Consider the following 19,758-nt stretch of genomic DNA (forward strand, 5'->3'; position numbering starts at 1 on the left):
ACGTTTTGTTCTCTTGTGAAAAATGGAAACATTTGACAAGAACGAAAATGCTGTTTTATCTAATTCACATTTCACAAGGAAAAATAATGTTTTGTCTGGAAGTATTTGGCTGTTATCTCAGGCATAAAAGTGCCGTATCTCTCAGTTGAGAGGCTGTCAATAGAGTCAAAGGAAAGAGCAATTTCAAAGAGGCGGCGCGACTTTTCACCCGAGCGAACAAGTTAACCGAGCCGAAGACACCTTTCCTTCCGCCGTAAAATTCTTTGTGTGACAAGTGCTCCGCCGAGCAACTCCTCGCTTTGAGGGCTGCGCGCCAGTCTTCTACCTTGCAAGAATTTCCTGCAAACTGCTTAGAATCGGAAGGGATGTGTAACCAAGAGGCAATGTGCTATGTACTGTACCATTCCATTCTGTGAGACTTTACATCAGTCTCTTAGATTTTCACGTACCGCATCTGTCTAAGAATGGTCAATTATCAGTTTACTAACCAATATTCAGTCTTGGTCATTCGTTATAATTTTCCCTGTCTCTACTCCGTGCGCTATAAAATAAACTGATTCATCTGATTTGTACTGAGGATACGCGTTCAGAAACGAAGCATTACTGCTATCAGCATCTTCAACTCCGCAAGCCACCATATCGTGTGTGGTGGAGGGTTAGTGTTGCTGTCTTGTGGCCCCCTTCCCGTTCCATTCAAGAATGGTGCGTTGGAAAAATGACTGTCAGCAAAGCTTTGTATTACACAAATTGTTTCTAATCTTTTCGTCGTGATCATTCACAATCATTTTACTACTGGTGTACGGGAGAAAATAATATATTGCCTGACTCTTCTTCCCTTCAGTTCACGAAAAACCTCCGTAATACTTGGCTAACAAATCAAGGAGCATGGCTCTTAATTGCTTCAGCATCTTCCTTTAATCTGGCCTAGTTGGGGTCCGAAACTCTCGAGCATTACTCAAGAATGAGTCGTGGTCTCCTTTATAACTGAGCCAAATTTTCTCCCAATATACCGAAGTCGACCAGTCGCTTTCCCTACTACCGCCCTAATACCCGTCTTACGTGCTCATTCCATCTGATATCGCATTTAATAGTGACTGTGTGATGTAGTGCACCACTAGTTCCGTTTTTGAACATTAAGGTTTATTTTCCTACTTACGTGCATCAACTTACATTTTTCTGCATTTACAGTAAGCTGCCATTCATGACACCAAATGTAAACTTCCTGTATCCTCTTGAAGTTAACTGATAACAGTCCTTAAAAATTCTCAGTACGTACTTCTGTTTTACATATTGAAAGTGCAGCACCTTACATTTTCCTTCCGGTCTTGTGTCGATCTATTAAATTCGTTTCGGCGAGTTATTTCTCACGAGTATGTACAGGAATAATCCTTACTCACTGAAATATTTTTCTTCATTATGAGCTTAGCGATTTGAAGTATCTGTCATACGTTAACAAACTGTATCCACACCACATTTCTTGCATATCTTTTAAGTTCATTTATGTGAGTGAATTCGCGTAGCTTCAACAAAGGAACAAAATTAATTCAACCACTACTTTTGTCTTAGTAAACACGAGATATGTAAATGTAAATAACGAAGAGAGAATTTGAATGTGGTCAGAGCGTGGATGTGGGGCGTAGCTAAACGCAGTCTTCGCAGTCGAGCAAGATAAGAGTGTTTCACGCCCCATCGTCTCATAGTCCTACCTTGAGTACCTCGGTCAGAAACCCGCAGCCGCCAGAGGTGACAACCCTGAATCAAAACACATTTGTCTCTGTCAATTACCGCGAAATGAAACAGCGTTCAGACGTGCAACATTGCTAAAAATCGCTTCCTCATTCATTTAAAAACAAAAGCAACAACAACAACAACCGCTGATTAGACGCACCATCTAGAACAGTCTCCATACAACATGGTACGGAAGCCACAACCAACAATTGTACCTCCACACACTGTACCCACAGGGCGCGTACAGTGTATTTCACGTAAGACTCAAATGCTGCGTCTGACGTTGAACGGGGAAAAAAATGGTGAAACGTACTCCCATGATGATGAAAATGGCTTCCAAGGGATTCAGCAGTGTATTATTTGTTATTTCATCTTCACAACCAAACAGGCAATAGAATTGCTGATCAAACGTTTTTGGCATTTTTTGAATGGTTTGGTGCAGCCCGACACGAATTCCTCTCCTGAGATAACCTTTTCGTCTCAGAGTAACACGATCAACCTACGTCCTCAATTATTTGCTGCATGTATTTCCATCTCTACCAACGGCCCTGCCGCAATGGTAGCACCGGTTCCCGTCAGATCACCGCAGTTAAGCGCTGTCTGTCTGGGCTAGCACTTGGATGGGTGACCATCCGGTCTGCCGAGCGCTGTTGGCAAGCGCGGAGCACTCACCCCTTATGAGGCAAACTGAGGAGCTACTTGATTGAGAAGTAGCGGCTCCGGTCTCGGAAACTGACACATGGTGGGGAGAGCGGTGTGCTGACGGCATGCCCATCCATATGCGCATCGAGTGACGCCTATGAGCTGGGGATGACACGGCGGCCGGTCAGTACCGTTGGGCTTTCATGGCCTGTTCGGGAGGAGATTAGTTTTTCAGTTTTATTTCCTTCTCTGTCTTCCCCTACAGCGCTTGCCCTCAACGGTTCCTTGTAGCACCACGAAAGTTATTCCCTGATGTCTTAACACACATCGTATAATTCTGTCACTTCTTCTTGTCATTGCTTTTCCTATTATCCTTCCCACACAGATTCTGCGAAGAACCTCGTCAGCCGGCCGCAGTGACCGAGCGGTTCTAGGCGCTTCAGTCTGGAACAGCGCGACTGCTACGGTCGTAGGTTCGAATCCTGCCTCGGGCATGGATGTGTGTGATGTCCTTAGGTTAGTTAGGTTTAAGTAGTTCTATGTTCAAGGGGCTTATGACCTCAGCTGTTAAGTCCCATAGTGCTCAGAGCCATTTGAACCATTTTTGAACCTCGTCATTCCTTATCTTATCAGTCCATGGAAATTTTCAACATTGTTCTGTAGCACCACAGTCTCAGATGCTACGAATCTCGTCTATTCCGGTTTTCCCACAGTCCATGTCTCACTACCACACAATTCTGTGCTCCAAACGTAAATTCTCAGAAATTTCTGTCTCAAATTAGGATCTATGTTTGATACTAGCACACTTATCTTGGCCAGGAATGCTCTTTTGGCAAGTGCTATTCTGGTTTTTATGTACTTCTCGCTCCGTCGGTCGTGGATTATTTTGCTGCATAGGTAGCAGAATTCCTTAACTTCATCTACTTCCCAATCAACAGTTTTGCTGTTACGTCGCTCGCTATTCTCGTTTCTGCTATTTCTCATCACTTTTCTCTTTCTCCACTTAACTCTCAAACCATATTCTGCACCAATTACACTATACATACCATTCAAAAGACCGTGTAATTATTCTTCATCCTCACTGACGATAAAAATGTCTTCAGCGAATCTTATCATTGACATCATTTCACTCTGAATTTTAAGCCCGTCATTGCTTCTTAGATGTGTAGATTGAACAATAAGAGTTGAGAAATGCCATCCCTGTCTTACACCTTATTAATCAGAGCACTTCGTTCTTATGTCTGCAGTCTTAATGTTCCCTCTTGCTTCTTACAGTATTGCACATCGCCTGTCTTTCTCTGTAGCTCACTTGTGTTTTTCTCAGAATTTCGACCACTTTGCTTTATTTCACATCACACACTTTTACTAAATCGACAAATTCTGTGAGCGTATCATCATTTCTCTTCAATCTTGCTTCCATTATCCGGCGGAAAATCAAAACAGGCTCTCTGTTGCCTTTTCTTTGGCTTTCCTGAAGTCAAAATGATCGTCTAGCAACAGGTCCTGAAATTTCTTATTCATTCTTCTGTACATTATTCTTGTCAGCAGCTTGGATGCATAATGGCGCTGAGCACTATGGGACTTAATATCTGAGGTCATAAGTCCCCTAGAACTTACAACTACTTAAACATAACCAACCTAAGGACATCACACAAATCCATCGCCGAGGCAGGATTCGAACCTGTGGCCGTAGCGGTCGCGCGGTTCCAGACTGAAGCGCCTAGAACCGCTCGGTAACACAGCTGCCGGAGGTCAAACGATATTTTGCGTCTGCACTAAAGGTTGTGGATTCATTGCCCATCGAGGCGAATCAATCAAATGAATGCGTAGTGTCTGTTCTTTCGGGCATGTCCGAAAGAACAGACACCATGCATATGTCATATACGTAGTATGGGTTATTTTTACCGTTCAGAAAAACCTTTTTTTCCAACTGTATGGAATATTTCTGCTGAATTATGTCTTAAAGGTCATAGATTCTGAAAATGACTTCCATAATAACCCAAGTCACGTATAGGCTTTTTTGGAAAATCAATACAAATTTTTGATAAAACATTTATTACAATGAAGTAACATTATTTTTATTGCAAGTAATCAAAAAATTATTTCTGATTTATAGAAAGTTTAAAGGTTACTCTTTTTTCTTGCTTCTATGCCTTCTCCTCTTTGACACTTATCCGAAATCGTTTCGGAATTCCTTCTTTGGTTTCTCGATTGAGGATCCGTTAGTCATCAGCTAACATACTGATGTCCCATCATCCTCGGTTACGTTTCTCGATATCACGGACTTGCTGCCGAACTCTATCAACTTGTTCTTCACTATGGGCTCCTACGTTTCCTTCAAAATAGTGAATACGTGAGTGTAAGAAATGAACTTTCAAAGCTAGTCTTTGATCTTTGACGTTCATACGCTGCCAGCATTCTTTGTACAACGCTTTTGTTGTAAGGGTTCTTTGTATTACCGAAAAACTATGTATTCTTGAAATGCAAATACATTCCCAGTAAAAAGAAGGACTACTTTAAGGCTAGCTTTCGAAGAATCAATGAATATGCTTCATTCTGATGAATCATGTTCTATTTGAGAACACTTCATGAGGCCATGAACACCATTAAATTAACCAGATTTTCCCATTTGAAGAAAAACTGACCAAATTCGCTCTCATGATACCTGTGTCACGCAAATGAGGTCCGACGTTTTTGTTTTTGTCTTCATCCTAGCAGTGCGGCAGCATCTTTTGAAAGACTTAACTTACTAGGTCGTCGAGATCACTCTGAGAAAGAAGTTTACGTCCCTCGCCAACAAGAAAATTTGAGCTAGTTTCATCCCGGCCAGCGTATTATTCTGAGCCTCCGACTAATTCATCTAAATAAGAAAGTGGCTGGGGACGAATAGCTGAGTCAGGGTTAGGTTAAGATACTTTCACTTTTTGTAGTAAATCTTCCACTTCCACCGAACAGAAGTAGCAGTCGGTTGTGTGATTTTTCTATTCACACCGTATCACAGGAATGCCAAAACGAAATGAGTTTTTCTTGTCCTTAAACCATAAACGAAGATTTTATATGATATATCATTGTAGTGGTCGTGAGACTGCGGCTCGTCACAAACATGTAGAAACAAGAATTACTAAGAGCAGTACTTTTTGTGATACACAGTAATTACCTGCCCATTATCGACACTGGATTAGTGCTATCTTCAGACCGCTATGCAAACTGAATGGTGATATCCAACCTTCGGTGCATTAGGACAGGTACCATGCACATTCACTAATCTGATGGATGTCTATGTACACGATGTGTGCGTTCCAGTCATCTAAAATTAACAGTTGTTAGATGTTTCACCATTCAAACAGGAATTTTCACTCTACTGCAGAATGTGCGCTGATATCAAATTTCTTAGCAGATTAAAACTATCTAGCACACCGAGTTCGAGTTTGAGTCCGGCACGCAGATTTACTGTGCCAAGAAGTTCTGAATCATCGTTCTGTTTGGAAAAGTATCTGAAGATGACTAACGCAGTGTCGAAACTAGTCACGTAATTAAAATATTTTTTTTTTGTAAAGTACGGCTGTTGGTGTTCCTTATTTTTATAGTAAAAGTACATAAAGAACCAAATCTTCCTCACGTCTTCTGCACGCCTTATAAGGAGCCCTAGCTTTGTCTTGATCTTCAAGTTTCAATTTGAATTACGCAAAACAAACATTCTACACAATCTCACTTCTGTTCCTTTGTTGAAGTTTTAGTTTTAAGAGAATTTTTTGAATTAAAAATACTAAATTTTAAGTTAAATGGGAATTTTACGCTAAACACAAAATCACACTTGAATTTAACATAAAAATTTACAAGATCCAGATTTTTTTCTTTCGTTTTTATCAAGTTGAAATGTATAAGTAAATGTATAAAAATGATAAGAATTTCTTTCACTTGTAGACCTTTGCAATCTTTTTTATGCATTAATGGCAACCTTAAAGGAAAGCATGCCTCAAATTTCATTTGTGTTGAAGAATAGACGATGATTTTTCTGAATGGAAACAAATTGTAGTAAAGGGTCTCTGAGAAGATAAAGAGCAAAATTGGTCATACGGACAGATACACCTAGTTAAAGGGATAGATAAAGAACCTTTGACAGTTACCCCAGTGCCAACACCATACAGCTGGCCGCCAGCGTTGGGTAAGCAAGACGACCATGTGAAACATTCTCCTTGACAGCTACCATTATCTGTCTCACTCAAAAACCGTGCAGGCCTTACTGCATACAGACTTGCCGCCGAAGAGACGATTCCGGCCACCACGGCAGCATCTTCAACCTCAAGAACACGCAACACACATTGCCGATGGTATGGCGACAGAAAACCATCTGCACAGGTTCAGCTACAGTGTCTTGGTGGAGATTATTTATGACCACCTCACTGAACCAGTCATCCTTCCACGGTGCCCCATAGGTGAAACGTACATGCACTTCCTGCGGATGACCCTGATATCCTTGCTGGAAGACGTTCCATTGTGGCTATGAATGGTGGTGTGGTTACTTCTTGATGTTGCCTCAGCTCACTGTCCTCTTGAGTGTGGAGCTAAGACTTTAGTAAGAGAAAATTCTGACTTGTGGGGTGTGTCCTCATGTGTGCTTCCAGTCACTGAAACCTTCACTATCCAAGATCTCTTACCTCCACCTCGAACTAGGTGTAACTCCCTTGGAATGCATATACGGCCATATGTCCGCCTTATTTGACTTGCTATTTACTCTCTCAGTGATCGTTTTCTGCAATTTGGTCGCATTTGGTATATCTAAATTACTTTAAATCCTCGTGTTTCTTCTCTGTAACCTTTTCCATTATACCGAACCACATTTCGGCAGAAACAGCTGCAGTACGACGAGCAGACTGATGCTGCTACGGTTATGGTGACGAAAGAATTTCCCTCGAGGTATGAAACTGCATTTGTGAGAGTAGGGATGACTGTGACAGCTATTTAAAGAGTGCTCCCAAGAGGTGCTAGGTACCAGTATATTTTAAAAATGTGGTGTCCCACAGCTCGCAAATATATGAAGAACACCATTATTTAACGCCAAGAGCTGCTAATCAAATTTCGACATTGAACAACCGCTTTTGGTCCAGAGACCACCATCAGGTACATAAAAACACTGAAAACATCATACTGCACGACAAAACCAATGGTTTCAAATGATAAAATCAATGAATTCGTCATGATTTCACGATCTGACAATGTCGAATTCATGGATTTTATTACTTGATGCTGTTTCGTTTATCACCTAATATGATACTGAAAATGTTTTTATGAACCTGATGATAATCTGTGGACCGAAACTGTTTGTTCAGTAACGGAATTCTAACAGCAGCTCTTGGCGATAAATAATGACGTTCTTACTAAGTGTGGTTCCATTTGATAATGAAGCATCAGTTTGCAGCCCAAATACTGTTCATGTCAGGCATGACAATCTGGCCATTCCCTCCAGATGTCTGTGTACAAACGACGGTCCGTCTACTCGTGAGCTACACCTAGGGAGTGAGTGTGCGAGTGGGAGAGCTACGGCATGCGGAGGGACATGCTGGGGTGAGGTGCGAGTAGCGGGCTGGGGTAGTGGGGTGGGGTGAGTACCTGTGGCGCCGGCTAGCGCGGGGCGCGCCGTGGGGCCCGGAACCCTCGCCGCCGGGGAGTCCCTCCTGCGGTCTGGCGGGGCCGACAGCGCCTCCTCGGCGCCCACCTTCTGCCGGGACAACGGCGTCGGCGCCGCGCCCTTCTCTGTGGACACACCACCACACCGAGCCGTCACTCCCCTGCTGGCTGAGGGCGCTGACGCACTGATCCCACTACCTGCTAGAGTGGTGAGCTAGTAAGAAGGCAGGTGGTGGGCTGGGTCAGTGGTAGTGACCACGTCTCACACCACATTGTGAGCTGTCACTCCCCTGCTGGCTGAGGCCGCTGACGCACTGATCCCAGCACCTGCTAGAGTGGTGAGCTGGTAAGAAGGCTGGTGGTGGGCTGCACACAGTAGTGAGAGGCCCTGACCACGTCACACACCACACACCGAGCAGTCACTCCTCTGCTGGCTGAGGGCGCTGATGCACTGATCCCTCTACCTGCTAGAGTGGTGAGCTAGTAAGAAGGCAGGTGGTGGGCTGGGTCAGTGGTAGTGACCACGTCCCACACCACATTCTGAGCTGTCACTCCCCTGCTGGCTGAGGCCGCTGACGCACTGATCCCACTACCTGCTAGAGTGGTGAGCTGGTATGAAGGCAGGTGGTGGGATGAGCACAGTAGTGAGAGTCCCTGACCACGTCACACGCCACATACTGAGCTGTCAATCCCTTCGTGGCTGAGAACGCTGATACACTGATAGAGCAGTGAGCAAGTAAGAAGGTGCGTGGTGGGCTGCGCACCAGCAGTGAGAGGCCGTGACCGTGTGACACACCAACACAATGAGCCATCGTTCCCCTTCTGGCTTAGGGCGCTGACACACTTTTCTGAGCACCTGTTAGAGTGGTTAGCAAGCAACAAGTGGGTGGCAAGCTGACGCACAGTAGGAAAATGTCGTGACCATGTGACACCCCACCACACCGAGCTGTCACCCGTCTGCTGGCTGAGGGTGCTGTCACACTATTCTGACTGTCTGCTATAGTTGTGAGCAAGTAAGAAGCCGGAGGTGGGCAGACACAAAGTATTGAGAGGCTGTTACCATGTGACACAACACAACACTGAGCCATCCCTCCCTTGGTGGCAGAGGGCGCTGCTAGAATGGTGAGCAAGTGAGAAGCATGTGGTGGGTTCACACAGGGTAACTCCAGCCAGTGGCCCAGTGGTACTCTGGCCAGTAACATTGTTTTGCTGAACCTACCGAAGGTGTCACTTAAGTGTTTGCTATTAGTGACACAAAGGAAATACCACAGTTATTAATTAAACAAATGAGGAGAGTGTGTTCCATGGACTTCAATGTTTTGGAGAGACTCAGTAGCAGAAGTATTGTTAGTTCTCAAGAGAGCAGACAACTAGAACTCATCGAGTGGAACAGAGAAAGAGAGAGAATATTGGAGTCACTACAAAATACTGTCTTTTGTCTTTTCTGCAGAAAGAAATATGTACCCAATTGTATTTCTCTTTTCAGCTCTACCTCATAGGGAGGACTGCTGGCTGCTCAAGTAGTACATTTTGTCCTTTGCAGCTGAAGCACCCACCTTGTTACATGTACTCTAATATGAACCTACAGTAGCCTTTCTTCCAGAAATCGCGACAGTTAGATGAGCTGAAAGTGATTCAGTTGCTTATCTGGTAAACAGTGTCTAACATATCGTTTCAGCATGACTCTGTGACCATAGACTCACAACACTCTAAGATCAATCCACCAGTGAGAAGGCAGACGGTAGATGCTGCCACCTTCTTATCTCTCTCTCTCTCTCTCTCTCTCTCTCTCTCTCTCTCTCTCTCTCTCTCGTTTTCTTTTTTTAAGATAATTGTAGGGCTACATACTGGTGGCAGCCAAACATAACAGAAATTTATGTAGATGCTTCTCTAGGCAACACAATACTGCCAAGAGGAACCAAAAGTGTGCACCATTGGTGGGGAAATAGGTTCAGTAATCTTAAAAGGGTGGGCTCGCTAAAGAACGTAAAAGACGAGCAGATGACTTGAAAGGTCCCGAGACCATAAGAAATAATTAGTACAAATAAACTATGGAGCATCAACTACCGATTGAGGTGTTGCGTTCTTAAGGCAGTCGGGAAGGCAGCGTTCAAAGCTCCATCCAAATTTATGATTTCCTTAAATCGCTTATGACAAACGCTGGGGTTTCCCCTGAAAGTACACGGCTGGTTTACTTCCGCTATCCTCCTGAATCTAAACTTGTGCTCCATCTCTGATGATCTTGTCGCCTAAAATGTGATTTCAATTTCCAAGTACAAGGCACAAAACAGACGAAAGCAGGTGTCCCAGTAGGAGAGAAAAGGGGAGACGATAAAAAAAAAAAAAAACAAAGATTCAATACAATAAGGTACCTCATGATTTGTCCGGCGTCAATCACCACTGAACTAACGATTCACACTCTTTTACTAAGACACTTTTAACTGGTGACCATTGTCTAACATATGTATGGTTCTGGCTGAGAAAATGGATAATCACATCGATTATAATACAGACTACAGGTGTCAATAATTATGTAAATACTCGTACTAAGACATTTCTGCTTAGTGAGACAGAAGAAAACAGATTTCCGATTACCTGAGTAGGGAATATCAAACAGCATCTTGGGCACTGAGAATGTTGAGTATAACTACTTTGTAAATGCGTCTCATATAGCTGCACTATCTGAAAATGTATGCAAATACCAGTATGTAAAGTGGAATTGACCACTAGATGCCACGAGAGGTGGCCCACCAGCGTAAGGGGAGGCAGAGCTTATTGTGTTGTCATTAGAGAAATTGTGACAGCAGAATGAGTGGGTTAGGCAGTTGAGTGATTACGAACGTCTACTAGGCACTGGATGTCACCTAACAAATCCATCAACGGCTTTTCAACGGTTCTAAAGCTACCGGACAGTTGATGATGTGACTGTGAAGAGGAAGCGCGAAGAAACAACCACAGCTGAACCAGGAGCAAGCAGATCTCATGTAATGACGGACACAGACCGACGAACACTGTGGAGGTTGGTTGTAAAAATCCCATGAAATCAGCGGAGAGAATCACTCATGATGTCGAAAGTGATATCAGCTAATACAATGGATACACACTGCCAGAAAAAGTTAGTACACCTTTTATGACCTAGCACTTCTATCAGATTCAATAGAAACTTCAATGAAACAACTCAACGTTCTCAGACACCAAGCGGTAAAGTTTGAGCTTCATGTATCACTTGAGAAAACGCAGTACATCAAGAACATAGGTGAATCTCCTAGTACATTGTATCTAGACCGGGGAGAGATCAAGAAAACAAACAGGTGTAAGTACTTGGGAGAATGGCTGGAACCTAATCTGTCTGAAGGAACAGCACTATCAACTCGAGTCAACAAGCTAAAGCTGGCATACCAGCTGATCAAGAGTACATATAATAAAAAATGTCTCTCCCGTTACACTAAACTGAAGCACTAGCAGACACTCATCCGTCCTGAAGCCTTATATGCTTCAGAATGTTTTATGGAAATGCCGTGTGGCTAGGGCCTCCCGTCGGTTGGACCGTTCGCTTGGTCAAGTCTTTCGCGTGGACGCCACATCGGCGACTTGCGTGTCGATGGGGATGAAATGATGATAAGGACAACACAACACCCAGTCCCTGAGAGGGGAAAAGCTCCGACCCAGCCGGGAATCGAACCCGGGCCGTTAGGTAATGACAATCCCGCGCGCTGACCACTCAGCTACCAGGGGCGGACTGAATGTTTAATACTCAGTAGGTAGGGACTTACCGAAAAGCTCGAAATCCAGGAGATAAAGATAATGAGGAAGATATTGAGGCCAGACAAGGAAGGCGACAATTATGAAAGGCGACCCAACAGAGAGCTCTACAAGTACTGTGAAAGAATCGCAGATGTAGCTAGGAAAATATGTCTAGCATTTTATAGACACGTTTACAGGATGCATAGTGACAGTTTGACCAACCAGATTCCCTGTTACTGGTTAAAGAGGAAGACCAGATCACCATGGTTGATAGAAGGTGACAAAGGTCTTCAGGAATTGGGAATAACAGAAGAAAACTTGAAGGATCGGTCAGTACTCAGGAAGAAACTTAGACAAAAGAGGTTGCAGGACAGACTACCAAGAAAGAAGACTGGTGCCATCTGGACACAGGAGAGAAAAGAACAACACGGACAGAGGATGCGTTACTACTGGTCAAACGTCAAAGCCCACTCCAAACGCAATAGTTGAGTGTCATGGTCCTTAGTCGGCCTATACGAAATAAGAAGAAAGAAGTACGCCTTTTAGAGCTTTCCAATTAACTCAAGATTTATTGTTGCAACAGTGTACATGGATTACATGAAATGATTATGTTTACAGACCATTAACACAAGTAGTTCTGAGGTAAGATGTGTCGACCCATGCTGAAGCACCCATGTCAGTATGTGGTGTAATCTCCAAGGGCGGCAATGCAGGCACTAACTCAGGCATCCAGTCGATTGCACAGATGGCGAATACTGCTCTGGGATACGTTATTTCAAGCCTGTTCATGTAGTTCTGTAAGAGTCACATCTCGTCCCATCATATTCCACATGTCAATTGGAGAAAAGTTAGAGGATTGTGCTGGCCGGGTGATTTGCTGCACGTCTTACGGAGCACGTCGAATTTCATGGTCAGCATTATCCTTCCGGGCAACGGCCTTGCCGCAATGGATACACCGGTTACCGTCAGATCACTGAAGTTAAGCGCTGTCGGGCGTGGCCGGCACTTGGATGGGTGACCATCCGGGCCACCATGCGCTGTTGCCATCTTTCGAGGTGCACTCACCATAGTGATGTCAGTTGAGGAGCTACTCGACCGAATAGTAGCGGCTCCGGTCAATGAAAACCATCATAACAACCGGGAGACCGGTGTGCGGGCCATATGATACGGCGGTCGGATGGTCCCGATGGGCCATTTGGGGCCTGAAGACGGAGAGCTTATATCAGCTGTACGTTGTACGTGCAAACGACCATCCCTTGCATGCAGACAGAATCTGCTTTCATTGCTGACGACCATGGTGCGCAATTCCATCTTCCAAGTGATCCTATGATGGCACCAGTCGAACCGTGCACGTCGATGCTTTGGCGTGAGTGGAAGACCAGCTAGAGCTGTGCGTACCAGTAGTCCCACTGCTAATAGCCGGTTCACGAGACTTTGTGCTGACATGCCTGGGTTCACAATCCGTCTCATCTCAGCTGTGGGAACTGAAGGATCTGCCACTGCTGCCCTCGCAACACGACGATCCTGGCGAGCGCCTGGGCCGCGCGGATGTCCGGAAGCTCGTCTGTCGGAGTCAGAGTATCTACGTCACCAGTATTATCGACATCGTTGCGAAACTGACGCAGCTCGTGCAATATGTGTGGCAATTCTCCGAAAGGACCATCCACGAATAGGAAGGCCACAATCTGATCCCTTTCAAAGTAGCTCAGTTGGCTGTGGGAAGCATGAGTGCGTCCCCGTGACAAGGTTTCCTGCTTTTTTCACACATCTTCACCACACTTAGCCTTCTGTCTGTGCCGGCCTGAGTAGCCGAGCGGTTCTATACCCTTCAGTCTGGAACAGCGCGACCGTTACGGTCGCAGGTTCGAATCCTGCCTCGGGCATGGATGTGTGTGATGATCTTAGGTTAGTTAGGTTTAAGTAGTTCTAAGTTCTAGGGGACTGTTGACTTCAGATGTTAAGTCCCATAGTGCTCAGAGCCATTTGAATCATTTGAACCTTCTGTGAACCTTCTGGGTTAGGTTAGGTTAGCGTTGTTTAACGTCCCATCGACAACGAGGTCATTAGAGACGGAGCACAAGCTCGGGTTAGGGAAGGATGGGGAAGGAAATCGGCCGTGCCCTTTCAGAGGAACCATCCCGGCATTTGCCTGAAACGATTTAGGGAAATCACGGAAAACCTAAATCAGGATGGCTGGAGACGGGATTGAACCGTCGTCCTCCCGAATGCGAGTCCAGTGTGCTAACCACTGCGCCACCTCGCTCGGTGAAACCTTCTGTCTGTGAGCATTACCTATCAAAATGGTGGACACAGATGGCGATCTGGTAGCTATGCCACGAGGATTTCTGTTGGGAGACGACTTTGAAAGCATTATCAATACGTCTACTATCCCCTAGGTGACGTATGAAGTCATCGGATCAAAATCGACATCGCCTTTATAGATATATTAAGTTTTTCACGGCAGCGTAAGTACGATAAAGATTGGGTTCGAGAGCAGGTGATAAACCACACGTTCTGTAGCTAAAGCTAAGCGAGGCATGAGGGTCAGAATCACTAGTGTAGCGAGCTTATGTATAAAGTCACACTTAAGGGGCTCCGGAAAGGCTCAAAATCATGAAAAGTTCAATTTTTACTTTTTTGCGTTTTCTGAATCTGCAGACTATTACCTTTTAATAGATATATAATTTATTCAATTCCGAAGACTACAACTATTTTTAAATTTTTTTTTAAATGTGTTCTACATGGGCGTGACCCACTGTGGCGCTGTTAAACTGCTCTCAAATGGTGTTATTATTAACGTCCGTGTTCATCAGGTACATTTTAGTGATGTGAGATAAAGTATGTGTTGTGGCTAACCTGTGATGGTTCAATATATATCGCTGGTGTGATTGTCGATTGTTTCATGTTTATTTACTCAGTAGTTATCTCGAAAATATTCGTAATTAATTCTGTTTCTTGAGTCTCTGTTTTGTTGAAGTATAATAATGAGTAAAAGTAAAGTTATTAGAAATCCTCTGAAGGCTTTTAAGAAAAGGAGAAATGTTGGAAAGACAAAGGTATGTGTTATTACTGTAAACAATAAAGACGATAACCAAGTGAGTGAACCTAACCTCTCCAGTACACCTGCCCATAGCAGTCAAAGTGGGAAAGAAAATACTTCACAGAAGAAGCTTGGTTCAATGAGGTGATAAAACCTATTTTCAGAGACTTAGCAGCACCTGAACTGTTGAAAAAGTGTATTCACGGAAAAACTCAAAACCCCAATGAAAGTGTAAATAGTGTTATATGGTCGAGAATCCCCAAGACTGTATTTGTTGGAATAGAAACACTTCACTTTGGTGTGTATGATGCTGTTGCGACTTTCAATGATGGCAACATTGTAAGGTGCAAGGTATTTAGAAATATGGGAATGAAGATAGGTTCTAACATGGTACGAGCGATGCTTGCTTTTAGACAAGGAACGCCTTCGGGCTGCAGACAGGGCTGTAAAGAGTCTAGAAATACAAGCAAGAGTAAACAGGAGGAGGAACAAGAGGAAGCTGGAGGAGGAGTTTGCAGAGGATGAAGATAATCCATCCTATGGACCTGGAATGCACTAAAAAGTTAATCCAATCTTTGTCGCTCGATTCCCAAAACTTTTATTTTCTCATACTAATTACATGTTTTCTAAGGATCTTCCAAACATATTTGTTTCAAACTTTCAGTAAATGATACACAGTACCTTCTGCATAATTTAACACAGCCTTTTTCCAAAAAACTGTATATTTTTAAATATATAAATAAAAAATTGCAAAAAAAATGTTGTGAATTTTCATTACAATTGAAAAAAAAATCATTTTTAATAACTGAACTAAAATTTTGTAAAATCCCTGTGTTAAGTTGTAGCCCATATTCCAATAAATAATCTGTAAAAAGTTCAACTTCCTACCTCAAATACTTTGTGAGGAAAGATGTAATTTATAAGCGTTATTTTAACATTGCAAGTATAGGGCGTTCCGGAGCCCCTTAACAACCGTCACTGTCTGATGCATTTATTGCCAATTTTACACAGTTGTCGTTAAGATAAGGTACTTACAATGCCTCAGTAGGTCAGACTTGAGACCGAACCAGACGGTTTGAAACTAGCCGCCAAAATATATGTACTACAACTGCGACAGAATTCATATCGGCTATGGACTGTATGGCCTCCCAACGGAAACTTTTAGATCACCGCTTATAAACGTAATTTCGGGAGTACCCAGCGGGAGTATTATATGACTTAAATGACCTACCGGGTAATATTGGAGATTCCAAGAGGCTGTTTGTGAATGATTCTGTTGTATATAGGAAGTCGCAACGCTGGAAAATTATAGCTAAACTTAGGAAGAAGATGGACACTTCTTCCAGTGACTGACAATTATACCTAAAAAAAAAAAAATGTTGGGTGTTGCGAATAAATAGGCTGAGAGATAAGGTATTTGAATACACTATTGCTGTGCAATCACTGTAATCAGTTACATCAGATAAATATCTGGGAGCATTCATACAGAGAAATATAAAGTGGAACGTCTACATACAGCTAATCACATTGTAATGTTACTTGAATTACGTAACCATTACTGCACCTCACCTCAACCTCTCGATACCAGCAATATTCTAATGTTTTTCTGTAAAATAGTTAACATATTTCTGTGACAGCATTCAGATTTGATTTCATTAATGTAGAGGTACTTCGATACATCGATATGTATATAATGCAATGATATTATTCTTATGTGTATTCTTTCTTTTGTCACTATGATCTTTGACGTATTTGTAACTCTGATTTCTGGGCACGTAAGCGGTTTTTAGAGAGTTAAGCTTTGGTCGTCATGTTAAAAAGACACAAATTTTAGTCAGTTTGTGAAATGTGAAATTAAACAGTGAGGAATATATTTTCAAGTATGTTTTATATTGTGAAGTGATGTTTTGGAACGAGTTACGTGATGTTGCAACAAAAGTAATAAAAAAGAAGTGTAACTTAAATTCGGAGTGCTGATTACTTTTTTTACATCACCATTGTCCTAACTTGCAAAAGTTTAATCTTCAAGAATGGTTTATGAAACACATCTATAAAATTTTTGAATATCGTGGAATAACACCTAGGCCTCTCTGCATCCGACCTTGGAATCATCACTACCTAGATTTTCGACGATTGAGCCATGAGTTCACAACGAGACCAGCGTGGGAAACACGGAAAGATGAGTGCCTAGTTTATCCATTATTTCAAGAAATGACTTTATTAACTGTGCTCTAATGACACCTGCCTCATAATATAACTTTGTTGTTGCCCGAAAATGCAATATTTAGCAGCGTGAGCAACACTACATTAGTAATTAATTTTTGACCTTTGTCGTGGTAGGGTTGTTAGAACATGTAACGAACATGCCGTACATATATTCATTGGAGTAGTTCTCAAGGATTAGATAGTTTATTAGCCGTTCTCCGATACCGACAGGTCGCGCTTGGCGAGATCACTTTCTTTGCTTGTTCGAGGGTCTTCGGTCTCTGTCGGTGGCGAGCAGGAGGGAGACGATCGAGCGAGGGGGAGATGGTGGAAGCTGGTGGGGTTGGTAGTGGTGTCCAGTAGAGCGTACGTATTTCTGGAGCACGGATTCTCTGGTGCGAGCGCCTTGAGCCGGTGTTTACCGTTCCGGACGCTGCGGTTGTTGACGCAACGTGTTTGGCGAGGCTACCCCTGTGCTGGCTGTGTTAGTTCGCGTGGTTCCGGGATTTCCTCCTGGAGAAGTCAGTGCGATTCGGCGAAGCCTACGGGTCGTGCCCCGAGCTGCCCTACTAGCTCCGAACGCCTTAATCGTGGGATTTTGCCGGACACCGGATCAACGCATTCTTTGGTTTTCCCTTCGAGGACAGGGACACGTTCTGATCGCATCTCTTTATGGGTGAGAGTCATTTTTAATGTTCGCTAGAGACCTGTCTCGATTGTCTGCAGTTTGTTTGAAGCAGCTTGGCGCTTGCCTTCCGTTGTTGCGTTCCCGCATTCTCCATTTTATTGATGATTATTCGAAGGGGTCGCTGGCATGTGCTCAACTGCTTCCTATATGGAAATTGGCTTATTTGCTTAGAGATTTTCGTTTGTTCCTTTTGTTCCTTTTTTTTTACATTTTGATTTGAAGGCTTTGCGGCCTGTGATCAATTTTAAGTTTGACACTGTGTTTAACTTAAGAAAAGGGATCCACTTTAACTGGTGGTAGTGACTTCGTTCTTGCAGTTAGTGTATATCTCCCTCTATAGAAAGCACGACTACTCTTTAACGGAATAAGTGGAATGTTTTATATGATACTCAAACGGTGCTTGCGTCTGTTAAATTATATACGAAACTGTACAGGGACGAATTCCACAAGGTTAACTGGAGTAGGCTACTTAAAAGCCCCTAATGTGACCATGAAGCTAATAAACAGCTAACCTTATAAGAAGGGTCAAGGAACGTTTTGAGTTGTGGATACTAGTTCTTAAAGCATATTTCGCAATTGCCAATATTGTGGTGATACTTGTTATACATTTAAAGTATAGATAACCTTTGATCTTGGTTATTCCCTTGTTTAAAAGTGCTGTAAGTGTGGTATCTTTCAAAGCTTGGCCAAAGGCTGTATTTAGTCTTCTTGTGCCCTTTCACTGTTTAAGAGAGCTTTTAATGTGCATGTTGCAGAGGTCAACTTACTCTCATTTGCCTGGTTTTCGCCAAGGGCTGCGGCCCCGGGTCTACGGCCAGGTTCTGTTGTGCCGCTAGCGGTCTTGTACCCCGGTCTGCCGTCGGGCTAGTCAATTGTACTTTACTAATGTTTAATGTGTCTGATCTTTTGTAATCCTTTTAATATTGTGAAGCATGTGTAAATTGTTTTACATCTGGTATTTGAAGTTTAATAATTTTTCTTAAAACTGATCTTTAACCCTTTTTTTTTCCTTTTTAGATTAGGAAAGGGAACATTGATAGTTGTGCTTTGTTACTGTTTTGGAAAAGAATTTCTTGTTACCCAATAAATCTTTGGAGGAGGTCTTCATAAGAAATGTTCAATGATTTTCCTCAGCTCTTCCTCTAGTACCTCATTGTTTGTGTCCGTTAACTAGATACACGCCCTTGTTTCCTGTTCCAGCTTAAAAATCCCTCGTTCGACTGATGCTTTAATATTGCTCCAGAGTGTGGTATCTGCACCAGATAGAACTGGCTGAGAAAACGGAGGAAATTCGAAGATGACCAGCGAGTTTTTAACACAGGTTTCTTGAGTAAGCATGAAAGCGTCACAGAGATTTTATCCAGACGCTACAAGAGTGGCATTTTGCATCACGGTGTGGTTTACTGTCAAAATGCCAAGAGCATACTTTCCTAGAAGCGTCAACCAATGTATTGCTCCTCATATGTATGTATATCTCGTGAAAAGACCCTGATGGGAAAGCTAGAAAGATTCCAACCCGCACGATGGCTTACGTACAGTCGTTTTTCCTTCCTACCTTTCTCGATTGGAAAGGGAAGTGACGGTGGTAGAGAAAGTACGCTCCACCACACAGCATTAAGTGGATTTAGGAGCATAGATATAGGTGTCATACTGGTTACGATCTCACGATTAGCTTCGTGCTGGAGGAGCACGTCATGTAATATTAGTGCATAGGGCGATAGGGCGGTCACCAAAATATGTACGCAAACTGCGAACATGGTGCCTTCATCAGCAGCAGTAGTTACCTATACGCCTACAAGTAACAGCACTTGCTGGGGTTGTCCTACCACAAATCGCTCTCTGCAAATATAATTCAAGAGTCCTAGTGTAAGAAATTGCAGTGTTTAGGCCAACATCTGTGGTCAAATTTTACTGTGGTGCTGATATCAAAAATCTTAAATTAAGTTGTAATAAACCACTATTCTAAAGCATATTTGGTTTCAGTATACATTATTTCGTTAGTTTACATGAAAGTTTCAAAATATCAGCATCTCTGTCGGCAAAAGTGGTAATGGCTGTCAGTTAATTTTCTGAACAGCATTAC

The 19,758-nt window shown here is 43.1% G+C and overlaps 1 protein-coding gene and 1 pseudogene across 1 annotated transcript in view; one reads left to right on the forward strand and one right to left on the reverse strand.

Annotated features, from left to right (window-relative positions):
- LOC126217633 (lachesin-like) overlaps positions 1-19,758 on the reverse strand; it is a gene marked incomplete at its 5' end in the record, with an annotated part of 728,482 nt that overhangs the window by 41,692 nt on the left and 667,032 nt on the right. The window contains one exon of the mRNA XM_049942194.1: positions 7,981-8,124. Coding sequence (XP_049798151.1) covers positions 7,981-8,124 — 144 coding nt within the window. The remainder of the gene's footprint in view (positions 1-7,980; positions 8,125-19,758) is intronic.
- LOC126208255 (5S ribosomal RNA) lies at positions 12,671-12,788 on the forward strand (annotated as a pseudogene).

The sequence above is a fragment of the Schistocerca nitens genome, chromosome 1 (genome assembly GCF_023898315.1).
Source record: "Schistocerca nitens isolate TAMUIC-IGC-003100 chromosome 1, iqSchNite1.1, whole genome shotgun sequence".
Classification (NCBI taxonomy): Eukaryota; Metazoa; Arthropoda; class Insecta; order Orthoptera; family Acrididae; genus Schistocerca; species Schistocerca nitens.